This window comes from Lutjanus erythropterus, chromosome 7, assembly GCF_056507025.1.
Source record: "Lutjanus erythropterus isolate fLutEry1 chromosome 7, fLutEry1.hap2, whole genome shotgun sequence".
In the NCBI taxonomy this organism is placed as follows: domain Eukaryota; kingdom Metazoa; phylum Chordata; class Actinopteri; order Lutjaniformes; family Lutjanidae; genus Lutjanus; species Lutjanus erythropterus.
The window spans coordinates 32,483,613-32,505,204 of record NC_139323.1 but is presented as its reverse complement, the minus strand read 5'-3'; the positions used below and the strand labels follow the sequence as shown (position 1 = coordinate 32,505,204).

Here is a 21,592-nt window from a genome sequence, read left to right as displayed (position 1 = left end):
AGAACTATATGCCAAATTCAAGCACTTGAAGTGTTAGCAAGGATTTCTGCACCTGTAGAAACCTGAGATGTATTCCATTAATGTGGATAAAGGAAAAGCCTGGCTTATTTTTTAGTCTGGCTAATTTAAGTGAGAGATCTCCTCCATGACTGTGGTTTACAGGAATCCCTGCTCATTTGGTCATTCTTTATACACTTCAATCTGCAAAGTTTGTTCTGCAGCTGAGAAGAAAACCACTCTCGTTTTTCACTTCTTTTTGTGACATGTTATCCCCTTTTCAGCAATCGGCTGTTCTGGGCTGCTCATGTTCTCGCTCACAATGCCATGTTTGTTTTAGCCTGCTTGAGTTGGCATCGACAAGACCAGGCTAAATTGCGAGTGAAACAGCTTAAGACTTGAGTGGAAATTTAAGATGATTCAAGTCAGGCTTTTTTACTTAAGCACAGACTTCCTTGATGGAACACCCCCTTGGTTTCTGTACAAGCTCTACTCATTTCTCATGCTTCTGCATTGCAAAGACACATCGCCACTGTTACTGATGTTGTTACCACAGCAACCCATGCAGACAGGTTTGTGATGGCAGGACACCAATCTGACCTGATGATCACTTGCAAATAACAGTGCAGACAGCCTGTTTTAAAGATCTGATTTGACAAACAAATCAGATTCGTCTGCGGATTGAATAAAGCAAATGGATTCAGGAGAGACAAGTCAGACATATTACAGGTATAAAACATTTATTTTTCTTACAGCCAATATACTGTGTAAAAAAACATCCAAGCCACCAGCACATCACATAAATTTTGATCTGTCCCTTAAATAAAGTGAATCAAGTCCAGCTCATTTAAATCTACAAATTCCCATGTGGCAATTCAGTAAATAAATGTTGAACTGCTAGAAAAGAGTTAAACTAGATAACTGGTGACATTATTAAGTTGTACCAACACCTGAATCCCAAATTTGAAGCAGTGAATTAAGAAGTCAAAGGAGTAATAAGACCACAGTGATTCAAACTGAAAAGATTTCATTTAGTGACAGCCACCTGCCTGTGCAGATGAACCACCTCGTCTTCTTCAGCTCTCTCCACCTCTGCCATCACCACCACCATCTTCTTCGTCCAGTCATCCTTCTCTTCCAACAGAATGAGTCATGGATCGACAGACTTTGTAGCAACTTGTCTGACATTGGTTCACTTGCGGGCCGAGTCATAGTTGGCAACAAACCAATCACAAGTTTCCTTTAAAGCTGTAAGAGAGAGCGAGAAGAGTCATTGACAGCAGAAGGAATCTAAACATACGTCACATTTTCATCAAATATTTTAAAGCTCTGCTCGATGTCCCCTGAAGACACACATACACCAGTAAGTCAGACCCACCTTGTTTGAAGGGTGTGAATTTGAAGTCTGGCAGGTAGCGGCGCAGCTTTGCATTGCTGGCAGTCTTTTTGAACTGACCGTCTGATTTTGTGGTATCATACTGGAGGACAAAGGTCAAGGAAACTACTTGGAGCTCTCCAGATGATTAGAAATAATATGAATAATGACTGTGTGACTTCACTGAGGCCAAACTAACCCTTTAAAACAACAAAGTCACACAGTAACACAAACTACCTGATCTAGGCAGTAGTAGACACTCAACTATGTTCTGTGAGGTAAAATTACATCTTTTGCCAAAGGATTCTGGGGGGTTTGAAGAGAACAATATAACATCTTATATAACAGTGGTTTAATATCAGAAGGGGCTGTTTGATGGCAAATATAAATATTGTAAATATAGTATGCAGTTTAACTGATACAGAAGTGAGCCTTTTTTTGGTGGCTTAAATACAATTTGCTGCCGACCCTGCCTACAGCAGTACTTTGCTTAGCTTGTTAAACCCGTCTGTCTGCTTCTAGTCACTGACTATAAATAGGTACCTCATATAATCATACAACAAAAATACAAACTATCCCTTTAGCCAGCAATGCGCCTTAGCTCCTAGTTTACACCACATTTTGCATTGCATCTGCATTTGCTTCAGCCCTTTCCCACTTTCACAACTTCCTACACTTTTTCAAACAATGCAGTTTTAGCGTCAGCTCTTCCACTTCACCATTCATACCGCAACTCCTTTGATTCTTTTTTCTTTGTGATGGGAGCAAAAGAGTCAAAGCTGAAGGTACAGTGTTATGAGGAAGTACTACTGTATGTCTCAGTTGTATGCAGCAGAACATATGATGATATTTCATATATGCACACCTGAGCTGCCTCTCTGAAGCCCTGGACTCTGTTTCTCACTCTGCCTGTTTCCCTGACCTGTATGCTGAGGTTGGGTGGCCCTCTCTCTATGTAAAACGTGAAAGACCTTGGGTTTTATTTATTCATGAAGCTCTTATTGGTCTTTTGCCTTCTTACATCACTTCAATGCTTTCTTTAAATGTAAATCTAGTCTAGTCTGGGTCTAGTGGTTGGATTACGCTGCAGGTGTCAGCTGTTTTTATTGAACTTGGAAAATCCAGTTTTTCATATCGTGCACCTGTAATGTGGAAAAACATGCAGAACAATTTAAAGCTTTCCTCATTTTCATCCACAGGGCAATTCAAATCTACCACATTTTACTTCTAGGTGTTCCTGTTTTACCTGATTAATGTGTTCTACATTTTAACTGTTTTTATATAAAATTTTTACATTTTTAACTGTAGTTTTATTGCTTTTTATTTATTGTTGCCACTTTTATGTAAGTTTCTATTTGTGTTTTCTGTTGTCTAAGTGCTTTTATTTATTTTACTGTTTTACTCGGCTACATTGTAAATGAGGTCTCTACCTCAGTGTATTTCTGAGTTAAAATAAAGGTTGAATCAGTGAATGAATATGTTGTAAGGGCAGCTGCAGTACATACTAAAACAATGATGTAGCCTTAGGTATGTTTGTGCAACCAGGAGCTGTTGGCACACCCAAAAATCAGATACAATATGAATTTTTAGTTATGGCCTTACTATTACTTACTACTTAACTTTGCCATACATTATTTTTTGTGTCTGGCCATCACAATATCAATATCAGCCGTCACACATTGATTTTCTTTTTGTGGAGCGGCATGCGCCTCACTCAGTCATGCCCAGACGGGAACCTTTGATTTGCAAAACTCTCACGAGATTTGCACTCACTATTTCTGGTAAAATGATCACTCTTGTGAAATCTTTCACAGGTTTGGGGTTCCCTTCAAGACTCCACCCTCTCTCTCTCTCTCTCATCATCTCATGATAACTAGCCTGTCTGTGAACGCAGCTGCAACCAGGCGTGCAGCCGTGCAAGAGAATGGCGATACAAAAGGCAATTTGGATTGTTTTTTTAATCAACCTGTCAAAAAGAACAAAAACTGAAGAGTCAGAAAAAACAACTGACAGCAGCACCTGCAGCTCAAGTACTTTTGCAAACTCTGCATCAGTAGCGCCGGGAGCTAATTTTTATCAAGCTAAAGAAGAGGTGGATATATAGGACGTGATGAAAAGTCTCATCAGGGTGAATCCTGAACACACCAACACTTTTGAGACGATCAGCATCAGGTAAGACAACTTTTTCATGCACTGTCACCATGCAGTATACATCATTAACTATCAATCTAATAATCCGATGTCCAAGTTTTACCTGTAATTCTAACTATATCAGTGGTGCTGTTTTATCATCAGCTTTTTTATCAACTGCATTTAAATCGGGCTTTCCTACATGAGCTACATGTGTTGAGCCGCCGTCGTATGTTTATGTACTTTGTGTAAGTACAGTTAAAAACCTGCACCTCAATTAATTCAGCATTATTAAAAGGATACCAGCACTTCTCCTTTGAAGTCCAGTGCTTCCACAACGGCTTCTGCTGCTTCTTTGATGGACACTTCATCTTCCTCTCCAACTAGAAGCAACAAAAACAACACAGACGTTACCATAAATTAGGGATGTAACATCACCAAAAAAGTCAAGGTACGACAACTCCACACTAAAAAGTTCATGATACAATATTTATCACAATATTAAAAAAACACAAAGAAAAATGAGGACCTGAAAAAAATGTCCTTTTTGGAATAATTAATGTGACTTGTACAGCATTTTTGTTTGGATAAAATGTGTTTTTCTTTTTAACTTAAAATGGTTCTGATTTTCTTCTTTAATAAAATAAAATAAAAGTAGCCAGCCATGACCTAAGCATGTACAAAGAACTGACATGAATTGTCTTTGGCAATGAATGTTTGAATTATGTTTGAGCAACTGCAAAGCCGATGCACTGCAGCAGTCAGTTACAGTCCTATAAAATAATATAAAAATAATAACATAAAATCACGGCAGATATCATCACAGTCTGATAGAGAATCGACTTTTTTGTGATATTGTGATCTTCAATATATTGTTACATAAATTTAATTCAGCGTTCACGACTGATGTGTTGTGTACGAGAACTCACCAGAGAGAATGATTGGTTCCACCTCTGGATATTCTCTCAAGACCCACAGGAAGAGACGAGCCAGGTCCAAAGAGTAGATGAACTGTCTTCTGGGTTTGCCGGTTCCCCAGACCACCAGGGGCTTCCCCTCCTCTGTAAATACAAACAAACGAGTCCATTATTTGCTGTATGTGGGTCCATGTATCCCCACTACACGCCATGGTCCAAAGCACAGGACTGGTAGCAGCGATATTACTAATCTTACATAACCAATCCATAGCAAATACCACTACAATCATTAAATAAATCAGGGTTGTCAAACATTTTAGGTAATGGGCCACATACAGCTCAATTTTATCTCAGGAGGTCCAGTAAAATCATTCCATACTAACCTAAAAATACACCTCCAAATATCTCCCCTTTTTATCTCAGTTTTTTTCCACATTCAGTCAATCTGCTGTTATTACATGTGCATTACAAAATACAGATCATAGTGAATCTACAATTCCAAAAAACACTTATTTATTTCGAAACTAAACAACAACTATTTTACTTTTTTTTTTTTTTTAAGATATTTTTTGGCCTTTTTGCCTTTATTGATAGCGAAAGCTGAAGGTATGACAGGAAAGGGGGGTGAAGATAGAGGGGATGACACGCAGCAAATGAGCCGCAGGCGGGATTCGAACCGGCGGCCACTGCAGAGGACTAACAGCCTCAATACATGGTGCGCACACCCTACCAACTGAGCTATAGGGGCACCCCACAACTATTTTACTTATTTATGATTCAAACAACTTAAAACTCAATTTTTTCCTGACATCCCCACTCCTGTGGCATCACCACCCACCACCAACTAAAGTGAAGGCTAATGAGAAAGAAAGTCAAGTTACACAATGCCTTACAAAACATTTACAAATTTGGTTCTGGCAGCAACAGGGTGCAGCCAATATTGTTTTAAGAAGTAAATCTAACAGATTATTTTTTTTACTGAAGCTGCTGATTGACAATATTTTGCAGAGTGTTCATGACCACAATAACTCTTCATTGTTTTTTCTACATTACTGTATTGTGGTCTTAAATTAATCAGTTCTCTGCAATTTTTTTCACTTTGTTCAATTATCCAGTGTGGTGGTTTGAACCCCTTAGTGAGGTCTGTTCTGGCTTGCGGGCTGTACATTCGTATTGTGTTTCCTCACATCCAGTGACATCAGTCTAAATCACCACAAACCACAGGATACTACAGCTTGAATTTCTAGTCTCCGCCTCTGGGTAGCCAGAGGATGGGCTAGATTAATATTTTTGTCATCCAATATTATGTTGCTGCTAACAAACAGCTATAGGCTAGGGTGGATATACACTGCAACATGGGCGTGTCAGAGGCTATGTGGAGGACTATACAGTGAGCTCGATACATCAGGTCTGCCTCTCAAAGGTTGAGGATTTGAACAGTCAGTCAGAGATCCCACCAACTGACTGAGATTCTTGAAGTCGTATAGTAATTGTTTCCCCTTTGTCAGCCAGAGTGCAGTGTGCAATAGACAGAGAACATTTAAATGAGAACATTTTTAATAATTCTCATTATTATTATTACTAATGAGGGGAATCATTAATATAGTTTTACATCACATGACAGTCCTCTGAGGGTCAATCACTTCAGTTCACTTCAGTTTTTCAGATAAATGGTACGGCATTTATGGTGGTGGCGGGGATTCCCCTGAGGGAAGGTGCCGAGGGGAAGTGAGCGAGGGCATGTTGAACAACTAATGAAACACAGCCACTGTATAGCGGATTATATGGTGAGTAGTGAGTGATTTCAGAACAAAAACAGGGCAAAAAAATAACACCTCCTTATCAGATTATGAAAGTGACTTACTCTGAGACATGTAAGCTTTGTGTATGAGGCCTGGCAGCACATGACCGTCCTCGATGCTGAAGTTGTCATGGGGACCAAACACATTGGTGGGAATCACAGCTGTGTAGCAACGCCCATGCTGCTCGAAATACGCCCTGTGAAACATACACATAGTTTTACAGGCAATTCTTATTCATGTGATAATTTGAATTTTATAAACGTGAGATTAACTGAGTTCCCACCTGTTATGAACATCAATCATCCTCTTAGCATAGGAGTAGCCAAAGTTTGAGTTGTGAGGTGGACCATTATGGACCTTGTGCAAAGAAGTTAAGTAAAGTTAGTTGCCATTTACAAATTTACAGATACATTCCAGCCAACAGCACACACACAGAGGCTCTTTACCATGGTCTCATCAATAGGGTAGGTGGTCTTATCAGGAAAGATGCAGGTGGATAGGCAAGAAACAACCCTGACCACGCCGACTTCATGTGCTGCCTGCAGCACGTTATCATTGATGAAGACATTGTTCCTCTAGACAGGACAGACACATCAGTAGCAACAAACACAAATATGATAAAGATAACATTATAGTAACCAACACAGCCTTCAACACATTTTCTTAAATTTGCAGTGATAACAGAAGTACAACTTTCTCATACCCAAAAATCCAGATTGCACCTCATGTTCTTGAAAAGCCCTCCAACCATGGCAGCCAGGTGAATGACATGGGTTGGCTGATGTTTTTTAAACACCGCTCGTGTTTCCTCTGCATTCCTGAAGAAAGGCCACAACAATACTGAATAAGGAAAGGGCAGACAGTCTCCAAACTGTATGTATTAGTACCAAGGCTCGAAATTAACTTTTATCTTCAGTGTCTTGCATACTGTCCTGAATTCTAATGTAACTGTCCCGGGCTGAACAACCATTGTCCCAAACTTAAGTTCTCTTTTACATTTTACATAATATATATCATTTTATGGAGCAATATGCAGCAATTGTGTGTCCAAAGAACAACTGATAGTAGCAAATAGCAAGCTGCATCCACAGACTGTATATTAAAGATGATGAATCCCAATTCAATATATGATCTAAAGTTGAAGTGACTTATTTCCCCTGGCCCCCTCCTCTTCAGACATGAAGAACTTCAGACAATCTGCAGGAACACTGCAGAGGTGCAACAAGAGCACAACATTGTAAACTGACAATAACATGCCATGACAAGTCCTCCACTATATATTTTTTTTATAACTGTCAATGGTCTGTCAATGTAAAATTAAGCTGGTTAACCTAAAAGCAAAAGTCCACTGCTCTGAAAATACACACTCTGGAATTTGAGTTCAGTGGCTGCCTGTCTCACCGACAACCAGACTCCATTAACATACTGTCCCAGAATTGTTGCAGGTGCTATTTTTGTTGAGATATCCTTAATTTCGAGCGCTGTCAGTAACATATGTTTGCATATCATTGGTAGCTAGAAGAGGTACGTTCTCACATAAGGTTGGCATCTTTGGAGGAGAGGAATATCCATTTCTCCCCCTCTTTGGCTCCCCCCTCCTCTTTGACCACGTGCTGTATGGCCTTGCCCACCAAGCCAGAGCCTCCCGTTACCAGCACCCTCATTGGACCGGTGTGATCAATCTGACCCTGACAGCTCATCTAGAATTGATTGATAGATAGATAGATTGATTGATTTGATTTCTGGACACAAAAACAAAATTCCACAGGGTAACATGTTAAAGTGAAAACACTTATTTCAAACATGGTCTGAAGATGCAATAAGACAAAGAAAACACATCGAAGCACAATTCAATCAACATATAAAATAAACAACACAATCCTGAAAACCAAAAACACATCACCACAATTTAAAAAATAAAAAATGACACATCAACACAATATGAAAACAAGGACAACAAAAAACCCTAACCAGACTTATTTAAGACTTGATGTGTAGCAGACGGGTGTTTCACAACAAGGCACCAGTGTAAAAACTGGAATTTCTGGCTACATTAATCACTCATATAAAAACACAGCTTCTAAATGGGGATATTTCCTGCTTTTTTTTTTTACTCCCCTGTTACAATAATTTGAATATCTTTGGTTTGTCATTTTGGCCTTGGGGAAACACTGATCAACATTTTTCACAATTTTCTGACATTTTATAAGCAAACAACTATCAGTCGATTAATGAAGAAAATAATCGACAGAAAAATCAACAATGAAAATAATCCTTAGTTGCAGCCCAACAACTTACTAATCGATTATCTATTTTCAGTGTGTTTGGTCTTGACAGCTTCAACAAAGACAGACAAATAACTAATGAGGCATAAACAAAATGCAAACAAAACGAGTGTTTGCATATGATGATGAGGGTTTTCTTCATCACACAAAGATGGTTCACTGATAGTTGGGTGTGTGGCAGCACTAGTCAGCTGTTTGTTGAATGGGCTGAAGGCTCAGGTAAATGCCACGTCAGTCATTTATCAATTCAGGTCAATGGAAAACTATTGTTTTACAAGCCCAATACATTTTATTACTGAGAAATGCAAACAGAGGGAATCTGTAAAGTGGAGAGCATTGAAGAGCAAATTATATCAAAACAAACTCAAACATACTATCTAACTTACTTAAGCTAACTTATTTAGCTTACCTCTATTTTCGGGTTATGTATAGTGATGGTATCCCAACTCCAAACTGTTTGTTCTTATCTACTTCTCATTAGAGATGACTTGTCTGGTTGTGACGTGAAAAACAGCCGGACAAGCTAACGTAATTAGCCAAAGTTGATGTTAGCTAGCAGGTAACCGCTGGCACATTCATTCCTCTCAGCTAACATAGCTGGATAAACTAAAGCTCACTGTGCCAACTATGTCGCACGTACGTCATATAACAGGCTTTTCTTTTCCGTAGCAGTGCAGTAAAACAACTCTGACTTAAAGAAAATGTGTAAAGTAACTGTTTCTTACCTCTTATTCGTGGCTGCGAACTGCACAGACTAGTCTGACTGGACGACAGGAGCCGGTGACAGGAGGTCGTGTCGAGAAGAGAACCCTTAATTTGCAAACTCTCGCGAGATTTCTTTCCTCATTCTCCACTTTATGGAAATTAACAATGTTTTATAATGTCATGAATCTGTGATTAAGATCTGGTCAAGGTTTAGGGATAAAAATACCAGGTTATAGTTGGGAAAAGATCACGGTTTGGGTTAAAATGATCACTCTCACGAGATCTTTCACAGGTCTGGAGTTCCCTTCTGCCGGTATGGTCAAGAGAGAACGTAAAACTGGTTTTCCGGTTATGACCTTCAAAATAAAGTTTTTGTGGGTTGTTTCGTGGCTTACATAGACATACTGACGTGTTTTGATTTTCTTTAAAGTAGACACAGACACAACACGTATGTCTGAAGTGAAGTATCACGAGATACATATTTGTCTGACAGTATTTTTGATACAATTTTTCATTTTTATTTTTGTATATAAAGTACGTCTTCTAGATTGCGCTGTCAGATTTTAGTTTTACAAAGCCACTTCCGCCAATGTGATGAAAAAATGAGAAATTACCTCAAAGTGACTGTCTTACTTCACAATAATGGCTTAATATCTCAGTCATTCTGAGAAAACATCTCATTATTTTGAGATGTCTATTTATGTTGAGATTCTAAATAATTATTTTGAGAAACTAAATTATTAATTTGTGATAGCATTTCATTATTTTTGACATACTAACATTATTTTGAGAAAGCATCTATTTTGACATTCTAACTCATTAGATTTGAGATGTTATTAGTTTGAGAAAGTTTCTCACTATTTTGAGATACTATATAGATATTTTCAAAGAAAAAGTAATTATTGTAAAAATGTTTGTTGTCACTGTGAGATACTAAGCAACCTTTTTGAGATACTTACCCTTATTCTAAGATACTAAGTCATTTTTGGAGAATGTTTATTGTTAAGTATTGTTAAATTATTGTTGCCCCTTAGTGGACAGAAGGGAAAGTACAGCCACATGAGCTTGTGTTTTCAGTCGGGTCACGAAGAGTTAACAGGATACACAGAAGGATCTCAGTGTATATTTAGTTTGCTGCTGACTTTGTCTTTTATTTGTTTTGGCTAGAATTCTGTCTCAGGCCTTTATCTGTATTGGCTTCGGATGACTGTTTGAATTCCAAGTTTTATTTATGCAAGTTATGCAATAGCATTCACAAAATTATTGTAAACTGAGTAAGAACTGTAAGAAATGGCTAGATTACAACAAAAATGACATAGATTTGTCACGAAAGCAGCAACACATAATAGACCACTTATGCTGATCACCATTCATTTTCATATTCTTTATTTATGTTTTTGTTATTTTTTAATGTGATATCAATCCATAAAAAAATGAGTATTCATTGTGTTAGTTACAAATAATACAAAGCTTGAAAAGTCTATCGTTTTGTTGACAGTGGTTCTGAAATATGTCCCATTCAACTGCAGTAAATGGAATTTTGTTTGTAATGCTTTCACACTGAAAATGGCAAAAACTTGCTTTTTGAGAAATTCCTGATTCCTCTGGATAATCCACACACCTCACTGGGAACACATTTCATTGGCACCACTGTCCACTGAAAAAAACAGTCTTTATGAAAACTCTTGAGATCATTACAGCATTATAACCCATTAATTCACCCCAAATCACTTAAACTCACTCATGAGTAGTCTGAAAAGCTACATCTATGATTTCAGTGCAAAGTGAGACAAAAAATACAACTCTCAAAGGAGCAGTGTGTAGGATTTAGTGCCATCTGGCAGTGAGCTTGCAGATTACAAACACCTCCCCTCACTCTCCCCTGCTAAGCGTGTTGGAGAATCTATGGTGGCCGCAAAGCATGCAAAAAAAAAAAATGCTGAAGGGCCTCTCTAGAGCCCTTCTGTTGGAAGAGGTAGAGACAGTTCAACCTGCCATGGAAAAGGACCCGTGCACCTCGTAGATATAAACGGCTCATTCTAGGCAGGTTTCAAGAAATTAAATGTAAGGCTTTGTGAGAACTTTTTAAGCAAATACTGGCAAACAGTATATTTACAGTATGCATAAGTGATTATTGGTTTAATGCTGGTTTTGTTTTGTCATTGTTCCAGCTTGAGAGATACAATTTCTTTCCAAAGATGCATTTAAAAGTAAGGCTTAAGTTAATGTAGTTTTGTAAAAGTAACTTTAGCTTTATAGTTTAATCAAATTTTAAGACCTGTCAGAGTCATTATCAAGACATTTTAAAACATTTTAAGGCCCATAATTTAGATTACTGGAATTAAGACTTTTAAAAAACCTGCAACAACAATTCCTATTTTCAGGTGATTATACACTAATTAAAACATCTTTATTATACTGTTGTCTGCCAATAGATCCCCCTAAATTTTACACACTGGACCTTTAAATTTGCAAAACATCAGAAAAGAAAGCCAATCCATTTCAAGAATTTTGCATTTTTTTTTTTTTTATTTAAATTGGTCTAACATCTTCCTCTGCTGGTTCTGTCTACTGAGGATACGAGAACCTGCCGAGGAAGAGGATGGACTTGGTCTTATTCTGCCTGATGAAAAAGAGGAAGGGGTGGTCCGCTGTGAAGTGCTCCTCCCTCAACATACAGAACGCTATCATGCCTGCTGTGGCTGCAGCCGCCTCTGTGCCTTCCTCGTTCACCTCCACAAAGGCCTTGTGGGCCACCGTGGACAGAAAGAGTCCCCCTTCACCGTTCATGCCGGACAAATCGGCCTTTGACGCACAGAACACGTCTGTCATGCCCAGCTTGGCCAGAGGCTCGTTCAGCTCGTAGTCCTCCTCCAGCTTGAACTTGGGCAGGTGAACGAGCACCTCTGAGTGGATGTCCATGTTTTCTCTGTTGGTCCATTCGTCCAGCCTCTCTCGTGTTAGCTCTTTCTCCAGCTGGAACAAAACACATACAGTTTAATGTAGCTCCAGTTCATATTTTCAAGACATCGTAAGCATCAGCTTGTTAATCATATAATTTTTTGAATTGCTGTTGTCTCATCGAGCCTCATGCATGAATTTTTCTTTAATTTGTTCTTAAACAAAGTAGTAAGATGACAATATGAAACTCCTACATGGGATACATGAAACGTGCACCAACAGCCGAGTTGGTTCTTACCTATCTACTATGTAGAGGAATCACATGTTATTAATACGTCACATCAACAAAACTCCACTCCATCTTTAAGATATGCACTAAAGTGGTTCAGGTTATGTACCTTCAGCAGAGGGTCAGAGCCGTCTGCCAACTCCTCAGGCAGCAGGATGAACATGCTGAGCTCATCATCCACATACTGCAGCTCCAGGATCTGCAGACCGAACTCAGGGATGTAGTTGTAGGGCAGCTTCTTCATCTGGTACATCATCTCGACCGGCCTGGTCTCATTCTGACATGCAAAAAACAGATAAAATCGAGATGATCACATCACATTAGGAAGTCTGTATTGAGTTTGTGAAGATGTTCAGCTGCACATCTGGCTGGGTTAAATTCTTGTATTCTAACTTTATAGCCTCTCTCATACAGTGTCCAGTAAATTACTGGGATTGCCTTTCAGCCTTTCGGACACACAGCTACATTCAGGAATATTAATATAGTATATAACACAGTTCCACCTCTTGTGCTTTTTCACACATGCCATGGCAATGCTGGAATAGATGAGGCAATGGACAGTCCAGCAGATGGCAGTAATGCAACACTTATGGATACCAAACGCCATTAATCTCAAAAGGAGAAGTAGCAGATGGGGTAAGGACAGGTGTATGTGTACACCATAGACATAAAAACACAGATGCCACATTGGCCTGCAAACACACACAAGTAAACAGAAGAGCTGCATTTTTTTTTGGATAAAAAAGCACTTCAACAAGTGCGATGCAGTTTTGATCTGTCCCCTACATGCCTTCATGCCCCACCAGATGTGAACTGTTTTGCCGAGTCTGATTTTGTTGATTTGCTCAGATTGTGTTGATTGGTTCGCTCTCACTCCATGTGAAAGTGTCTTTCATCAAACAAATGTAACATTTTAGGTGGTTTCCCTTCCACTGTAACTGCCGCTATTCACAATACAACAGTAATAGAAATATGTGGTTCAGATTTTCCTGATTATCGAGCCCTGTTCTTATTAACACACCATAATCCCAAGCTGAAAATGTTCCTGAACATTTCAGGGACAGACTGCATGTGTCAAAGTGTCTTATGTCTCTGCATCTGGAAACTATTGCTTAGTTAAGTTACCTGGTTGACTTTAAAGGGCATCTCTTTCGTGTTTGCCTCATCAAAGCGGTTCATCCAGTTTCCCTTGAAGTAGATGGCATTAACCAGAGCTAATCTTGTCATAGGAGTGACTGTTCCTGGCTTCAGAAGATCTTTAATTTTATCTGAAAGGAAATGCATGGACAAAGCAGCCCTTGAACACTGATTCACAGAACTACTGGTGTAAGAATGATTCTGTGTCTAATTAAGATGTAAATTCTCACTTTCCGTCTGCTGCTCGACCCAGCTGTTGATCTCCCCTCTGCACGCCTCTGAAGCCCCGATGAAATCAACAGCCTTCAGGTCTGCCTGGTAGTACTTCCGAGTGGCTTCGAGGAATTTCTGCAGAGAGCAGTAACATCTTGTCAAATCGGTCATATTAAATCACTGATTCAGTCTAAGTATCTGTATCGTCTGTAAACTGAAGACTCACCGGGAGAAAGTGGGCAGTATTCTCTCCGTAGAGACGGTTGGCTAGTTTCAGGATGTATGATGCAGATGGTGAGTTGATGTCAGCGTTCAGTGTCTCAAAGTCTGCATGGACGCCTTCACCAGAGCTGAAGGACAGGGCCTGTGAGAAGGTTTGGCACAACAGTTTGTTCTGGGATCCAAAAATTTTGTTACAGGGAGTGGAAAGGAAGCTGAAAGGACACTACATTGTTCTGGAGCCATGCTCCTGTAACAGCTTATAATACCAGAAAATTAAAAAAATATGGTTATTGGACAGTGTATCTTGAGTCAGCAGGTCATGATTTCTGAAAAGAGCCATTGTTGTTGAGTTTTTCAAATGAACTCGAAGAAAAGTGTAATTTCATTATATTGCAGCGCAGGTAGACATCTCTTTAGCCAACATGTCCAGAACTTGACAACTCACATCAGAACAATCTAGATGGATAAATAGCACTAAAGGTAAGCAGAAAAAGATGGGTTTCTGATTTGGCGGTGAACCGGTCCTTTGAACAGCACAGTGGCTCTTTGGTTAGTGCTGCACCTCACAGCAAGAAGGTCCTGGATTCAAATCAGATGCAGAGGAAACCCATGCAAACATGAAAAGAGCACCCACACAGAAAGGGTGTGTGGAGGGCGTGTGTTCTCCCAGTGTTTATATGGGTTTTGTATTGCTGTTCTGCCCTCTGATATTGTCCATCTGATGTCTGAGTCCATGTGAATGCACCAAAATGCCCAGGGTTTTGTAGCGATACAGTCAAACAATTACAAATGGGTGTGATGTTCATATGTCCCTATACTTCAGGCCATATAGTGTATTTCTTCTTGTGAATTCATTATGTCATTCAATCATCATCAACCTGCAACTGCAGCTGGCAACACAAAAGTCATTAATCAAAGTAAGGTAAAGAACAAAGATTGGAGGATTTACAGTAACTGTCAAAAGCAAAACAGGTTTCATGAACTGAAACTGCAACTCAATGTGGAACTGCCAGTTTTTACAATGTTCTGCTTTTAAGTGAACAATAGATAACTTGTTTCAAGGGTGTTTCTTGAGGTCAAAGTACAGGTGTCATTAGACTTTGCCTATCTGAAGACACACCTTTCAGTCTGCGCTAAGATACACACCTGCGCCAATAGTCTGAGTTTTAGGCTCCTGAGATGTTTAATGGAAACAGGCCAAGATGACCTCATGACTTCATAACTACATAATGTATGTTACTTTTTATATCTGCTGTAAGTGACACAGAGATGTCAGGTGGTGGAGGAGGTGAAAAAGACAGATAGACAGTGTGCTCACCTGTGCCATCTGAACAGCAGTGTTGCCTCTAGCACCCAGGTAAACCATGGCCAGGGCTGAGCTGATGCTCAGCGGGGACACAAAGATGTTCCCGGTGGGATTTGCTTGGCTCAGAGTGCGGAGCAGATCCAAGGCGAAATCTGTGTTTGAGCTGCTGACGGCGGCCATGATCGATGATGTACGGTGTTCCTGTAATGAGACAATGGCATTTGAAATCCATATATAATCCCATATTGCAAAAGTATTTACAAAATACACACTTTAATGCATCTAAATTATATTTCACAGTTGACGTCAGAGTGTCTGCATGTATCAGCAAGTTAAATGCAAGACTTTTTAAAATATCTTAATTTCACTGTTTAATAAAACTCAAGGCTAATTTGTAATATAACTAAACATCAAATGTGAAAATATTGGTGTATTCTTCTGCATAAATACACACATTGTCAGTTCAAAATTATGAGTGTGGCAAACTCACAATAACTGGTTGAGTTTTAGAACATTTGTCCAAATGTTTATTAGCAAAAACCTACAGGCGCATTTGAATTTACATCTTTTTAGACCATTTCAGAGCACCATTACAGCATTCAATAAAGACTATTTAATACTTTTTTACTTTTTCTTTTATTAGTAAATGTTAAATTAAGGCATTTCAATACTTTTACTTTACAGAACATTAATTGGCAACTAATAGTTTACGTAATCTTTCATGTAAAAACATTTCATGATTGTATTTATAACAATGTTGATATCTGGACAAATTAAGCATTGTGAAGGTGTTACTTTGGGTTCTGGGTCATTGTGACATAATTTTTCACCATTTACAGCATGTTACAAATCAAACAATCAGGCAATTAATGGAGAAAACAAACAACAGATTAGTTCATAATAATAAAAAAACAACAATCATATTCAAAATAGTTCAAAATGGGCTCCACCTAAACCAACTACAGCAGTAAAACCCTGCTTTTATGCACGAGTCATATAACCTAATGATATCATAACAGTATAACAGCCATAGGAGACATTTTGTCTGCATTGAGTACGTTTCACTTTTATTACTCTAAGTACGTTTTCCTGTTAATACTTACTTTTATTCAGATAATATGTTTAATGCAGGCCAAAACTTTTAATAGTATTTTACAGCGAGGTATTCGTACTTTGATTGTAAATAAAGTATGTGAATACCTCTTGCACCAGTGGGTGTGTGCAAAGATCACCATGGCACTTTTCAACTTTTTTAACCTTTAGACCTCCGGTTTAATTTTTTAAACGTATCTATGAACAATTTAGCCTCATATGTTGTATTTTATCTGCAGCATCGCAGTTTTCGCCGAAGTGTATCAAGCTGCGCTCACATTTCCGGAAATCAACCCGCACGCATCGAGCTTTAAATGGCACACAGGCTGCTGTTCAGTAAGTGAAGCACCATGTCTGACAGGATGAGTTACGCGACACGCTGCGGGTTCTCTGCGGTGTTGTGCGGGTGCATCGCAACAGGCCTATTACCTACGTTTGTTACATTACCTGAATTAACGACTGAAGCACGCTCTGTTCGCACAAAACCAACGCGTGAAAGAGTGAAAGTGAAACGTAGAAACACGCTGTGGTCCGAAAAATCCCCCGAAAAACGAAGTAAATCTCGACGGGTCCCGGGACAGTGTTTGCGGGGAAACCCAGGGGACCACCGCTGCTCATCTATACGGAACACAACTGGTTGATCAGGCTGCAGGCTGTGGGTGGGACGCGTGACTGCGCGATAACTGACTAGTGGCAAATACAGGCCATTATACTGACGAAGAAAAAAAGTCAACCCATACAGGGCTGTCAATAAGTTTGCACAACAGCAAAATTTGCTTTGCTACAACTTTTAATACTGAAATGATTAGATTTTCCAAACTCCAATAATAAAAACATATAAAACATAATGTAATGTATTTGCAGTTCTTTTTTTTTTTTAATCTATATTCAGTTGAAGATATTTCATGATCAAACTTATTGACTGTATTGTTTATTGCAAGTATACTCTCATTCTGAATTTGATGCCTGCAACATTTTCTAAAAAAGTAGTGACAGGAGCACGTTTACCACTGTGATACATCACCTTTTCTTCTAACAACACTGAGTAATTGTTTGGGAACTGAGGACACTAACTGTTTAAGTTTTAAAAGTGAAATTCTTTCTCATTCTTGCTTCATATATAGGTTCAGGTATTCAACAGTCCAGGGTCTCTGTTGTTGTATTTTGTGCCTCACAATGCACCACACAGTTTCAATGGGAGATGGGTCTCGGCTGCAGGCAGGTCAGTCTAGTACCTGAACTCCTTTACTACAAAGCCATGCTGATGTACCACCTGCAGAATGTGTCTTGGCATTGTCTTGCTGAAATAAGCAGAGATGTCTGAAAAAGACGTTGTCTAGATGGCAGCATATGTTGCTCCAAAACCTGTATGCCCCTTTCACTCATTCCCAAACGTGACAGTCAGCCATGATGCCATGGGCACTAAGACACCTCCATACCATCACAGATGCTGGTTTTTGCACTAATAACACTCTGTTACAAACTGTTGGATTACTTGCCCACACAGTTTTTTACAGAGTGATGAACTGAGCCTTTAAAGGACGCCCCTTTAATACCCAATCATGATATTATCATCTGTAACCAGTGTTTACCTGTGGAATGCTCTAAACAGGTGTTTTTTTTCCCGCAACTTTCACAGTTTTTGTTGCTCCTGTCCCAACTTTTGAACTTGAAACATGCGGCAGGCTGCAAATTCAGAATGAGTGTATATTCACAAAAAAACAATAAAGTCAGTTTGAACATGAAATATCTTGTCTTTGTACAATATTCAATTAACATATCCAAATGATTGACATACATTTTATACAGTGTTCGAATTGCCGCAGTATTACTCAACTACAAGACAAACTACTGCTGTTAAAAAATATTTAAGTAAAAGTACAGAACAGGGCTGAGTGTGGCTGTTTCTGGTTAAACTAAAGGATCTTATACTAACAAAAGGTCCATCTCTATAGGGACCCTTTCAGTAATATTGTCTGACACTTAGAATAACCACCTGAGCTGTTGAAAAACAAGCATTTTTATTGGTTGTAAGCAGTTTCATGCTGGAACCATTTTCTTTCTATAGAATCTACTGGAACTCCTTTCTTTCTACTAGAAAAGACAAAAGTTCCCCCATGAAACTTCTCGCAACAAGGTCTGCAGATTATCTTGAGTAAGCGGGTCATCATTTCTGAAGAGAGACATTACTGTTGAGTTTTTCAAATGTATTTTTTGGGGCTTTGAGCCCCACATGTTGAGTGCCATTTAGGTGGCAGACATCTCTATGACCAGTATCTTTAAGACTCTGCCACTCACACCAAAATAATCTGTATGTATACAGACCAGAGGAAAAATATGTAGTTTGGGTTTTGGGGAACTGTCCCTTTAAGTAAAAGATCTCTTATAGCCAGATGTTTTCCAGTGTTCATTATTATTTACACATGCAGTAAAATAATTCTGTCTTTTTTGGTGAATACTTTTTTTTTCATTTTTAACAGAAAACCTTAAGTGGTGAACACAGGTATACCAATCTGATCATTCAAAACAGGTTATTGAACTTCACTTTAAACAAACTCAGTAATCATTCTTTGTTTTTGTCTCTCTTGAGTATTTTTCAGGGGTTTCCGGTGTTTCATATTTCTCATTTAATCCAATACTCACTGGACAGTTAGTTTATAGCAGGTGTTACATTAGGTTTCACACAATAGACGCAATGGTTTTTATTAATGAAGAGCACATGAGCTCATGATGGAAATTTAAGTGGCCTCAGCCAAGACAGAACAGAGGTTGCTCTTTTGAAGCATTTAATGTGTAGAAAGGTGTGTCACTGTGATTTATTGAGCAGAGATTACATCTTGTCTCCACCCGTCACGGTGGCTTACATATAGCCTTGGCAACCGTTGACACAAGATAAACATTTCTGATTCATGACAACCATTGGACTCCACACCTCTGTTACATAACCAAGGTCCTATAGACTGTATCTCTATAGAAGCACTCCTTACCTCTTTCTTCCTTACACCTGAGTTTTTAACATTACTAGTATTATAGCAGGTGAAGATAAAGGCAGAATCAGACACCAGTGTGTCTGAACTACCCATCTGATTTATACTCCCATTCTTAGATTTAGATTTTGTATCTTTTATTTAATATAATTTCTATTTCAAATTTTATCAGTTTTTATTTGATAATTTCGTTTATTTTGATCTTTTTGTTTCTTTTCTCTTTTTAATTTGCTTATTTTTGATACTGTTCCAAAGTCACAAGACAAGCTTTTTACATTTATATAATCTCAACTCTTTCCCATACCCTAGGTTGGGAAATATAAACACGTTTCACCCCTTTTTGCATTTATCAAAACATGCTACACTGGTCAATGCATCAGTGTTACATACATACTTCTGCCTAAATAACTTACACTCTAAAGATAAAGAAGCGTCCTAATGTAGATCAGGAAATGTCTAATCAAAGAATAAGTAGCTTTAAAAAAGCCTGAGAATCTGACAGAGGATTTGATATCAACATTTGATACTTGATGTTTTCGGTGTTCAATCCTTCAAACACAAGGATGTCGAAAGGTATTGAGGAGCGATAATCAGCTGTCCCTACTCTTCTACTGTCTGAAAACAAAACAACAGCAACAACAACAACAAAAAAAATACTTTAAAGGACAAGTGTGTAGCATTTAGTGGCATCATCCTCCCCTTCAAAGAATACACTTTAGCTCAATAGGATCCCCATTAGTACCAGTTTAAGAACTGGCTATCCTTAATGGGGTCCACCATATATGCAACCACAGACCTGCACAAACACTAAAGTCATATAAACACAACAAACAAAACAGCTCCTCTCGTTAAATCAACAATTCTGTACATATGGAAGAGACAAATTGTCATCCTTTCCAATAAAATTCTAAATCAAATCTTAATTCCTACAGAAATCATCACAAACTTGATAATTTCTTCATACGACTGCACATAAACCTGCATAAATTAAATTATGCATGTATCCATTCAGTGCTTTCACACATTAAATTCCATGAAAGTAGTGTATTAATGTACATTTCACACCATTTGCAAGGGAGATTTCTACTGTCACGAAACTTCACATTTAATTTCTTGCACCATTTTCCTAGTTTACACACACACACCATTTAATTATTGTTTCTTTAATATTTGAAGGTTATGCTTTAACAAAATTTCGAATGGGATTTTAGTGTCTTTAATTCTTTCACTTTGTATTAATATGCAAAAGCAATAACTTTCATCTGCCCTAACCTGTATATGACTGTTTTCTCCATTATACATTTTTTATGCTTTAGGTTGCATTAACCTTTTCTCTAAGAGGAGACTTGAAAGTTGAAAGGCTGTATCTAAAGACAGTGTCTGGTTTGTTCATTCTGGCTACCGTATAAACATGGCAGACTTCTCTAGATATAAATGGCTCGCTGTGAGGTAACAAAAACACAATGATTCTTTATTTTAGGTGATTTTACACTAATGAAAACATACTTATAAACATTTCATTCATGCCATGTTCTGCATATTCCCGTAAATCTTACAAAGTGGATCCTGAAGTGCATTTATGTACCTACTTAGGCCCTGAGAAGAGTCAGCATGCAAACAGAGAAGATATAATATTTGTCTCCCACTAGAGGGAGCCAGAGGGATGTGCTGTCATTAGCAAGTGGGTCGTCTGTACTGAAGCTTGAATACAGTTATAAAAATGACAAGATGCATATTGGTCAATATAAATATTGCACTGAATAATCATTGAGTTTGATATCTTTTGTTTGTACTTTAATTGGGCACAAATATACACATTTTTTTAATTTATCATACTGTGTATGGGTTTATAGCTTTGTACAGTATTGTGTGTCTTGTTTGTTCTTTGTATGACTTTATATTATGTTATCGTGCTGTTTCTTTGCTCTGACCCGCCTACAGATGCAAATTAGCTTTAAACTATAATCTGGCATGGTGCATCAAATGGTGACATTTATGTTTTAAACTGCACATGGTCTCTTTTAAATAAAAATACATAAAAAGATAAAAAAAAAGTAACAATAATCCATTCCAGTTCCAGTCAAGTAAATAATGTCATGTCAATGTCACTATTGCCATGATTTTCAATAAATAAATGATCATTTATATGTTGTTCTTAAGGTTTTAAATTGTTTTCTCAGGTTCTGCCTGTTTTTTTAATGTTTAAATGGTAGTGTCTTCATGTTCTGTTGTAA

General features: G+C 38.2%; 2 protein-coding genes across 4 annotated transcripts in view; both read right to left on the bottom strand.

Moving 5' to 3' along the window:
- Positions 1-720: 720 nt before the first annotated feature.
- On the bottom strand, positions 721-9,383 carry LOC146324264 (GDP-L-fucose synthase-like). Its single transcript, XM_084723568.1, has 10 exons — positions 9,232-9,383; positions 7,758-7,921; positions 6,925-7,039; positions 6,668-6,796; positions 6,505-6,578; positions 6,284-6,417; positions 4,432-4,563; positions 3,806-3,885; positions 1,376-1,475; positions 721-1,245 (listed from the first exon to the last, which is right to left on the bottom strand). The coding sequence occupies exons 2-10, from the start codon at positions 7,919-7,921 to the stop codon at positions 1,190-1,192; spliced, it is 984 nt and encodes a 327-aa protein (XP_084579694.1). The 5' UTR covers positions 9,232-9,383; the 3' UTR covers positions 721-1,189.
- Positions 9,384-10,584: 1,201 nt separating this feature from the next.
- Positions 10,585-21,592, bottom strand: part of serpinb1 (serpin peptidase inhibitor, clade B (ovalbumin), member 1) — a 41,182-nt gene continuing 30,174 nt past the window's right edge. For 2 of the 3 annotated variants that reach the window (XM_084723566.1, XM_084723567.1), the window contains 6 exons: positions 15,292-15,480; positions 13,978-14,115; positions 13,769-13,886; positions 13,527-13,669; positions 12,511-12,678; positions 10,585-12,187 (listed from right to left, as the gene is read on the bottom strand). In XM_084723566.1, coding sequence (XP_084579692.1) covers positions 11,780-12,187; positions 12,511-12,678; positions 13,527-13,669; positions 13,769-13,886; positions 13,978-14,115; positions 15,292-15,459 — 1,143 coding nt within the window. In that variant the 5' untranslated portion in view covers positions 15,460-15,480 and the 3' untranslated portion in view covers positions 10,585-11,779. Of the gene's footprint in view, positions 12,188-12,510; positions 12,679-13,526; positions 13,670-13,768; positions 13,887-13,977; positions 14,116-15,291; positions 15,481-16,818; positions 17,027-21,592 lie in introns of those variants that run through there. The other variant, XM_084723565.1, reaches the window with a different exon arrangement.

Excerpts from the sequence above, each read along its gene's own strand:
- LOC146324264 (XM_084723568.1), bottom strand. The coding sequence starts at position 7,921 with ATGAGCTGTCAGGGTCAGATTGATCACACCGGTCCAATGAGGGTGCTG. Across the intron at positions 4,564-6,283 it reads CAAAGCTTACATGTCTCAGA|AGGAGGGGAAGCCCCTGGTG; the intron begins GTAAGTCACTTT and ends TTGTATTTACAG. Across the intron at positions 3,886-4,431 it reads GGAACCAATCATTCTCTCTG|TTGGAGAGGAAGATGAAGTG; the intron begins GTGAGTTCTCGT and ends TGTTGCTTCTAG.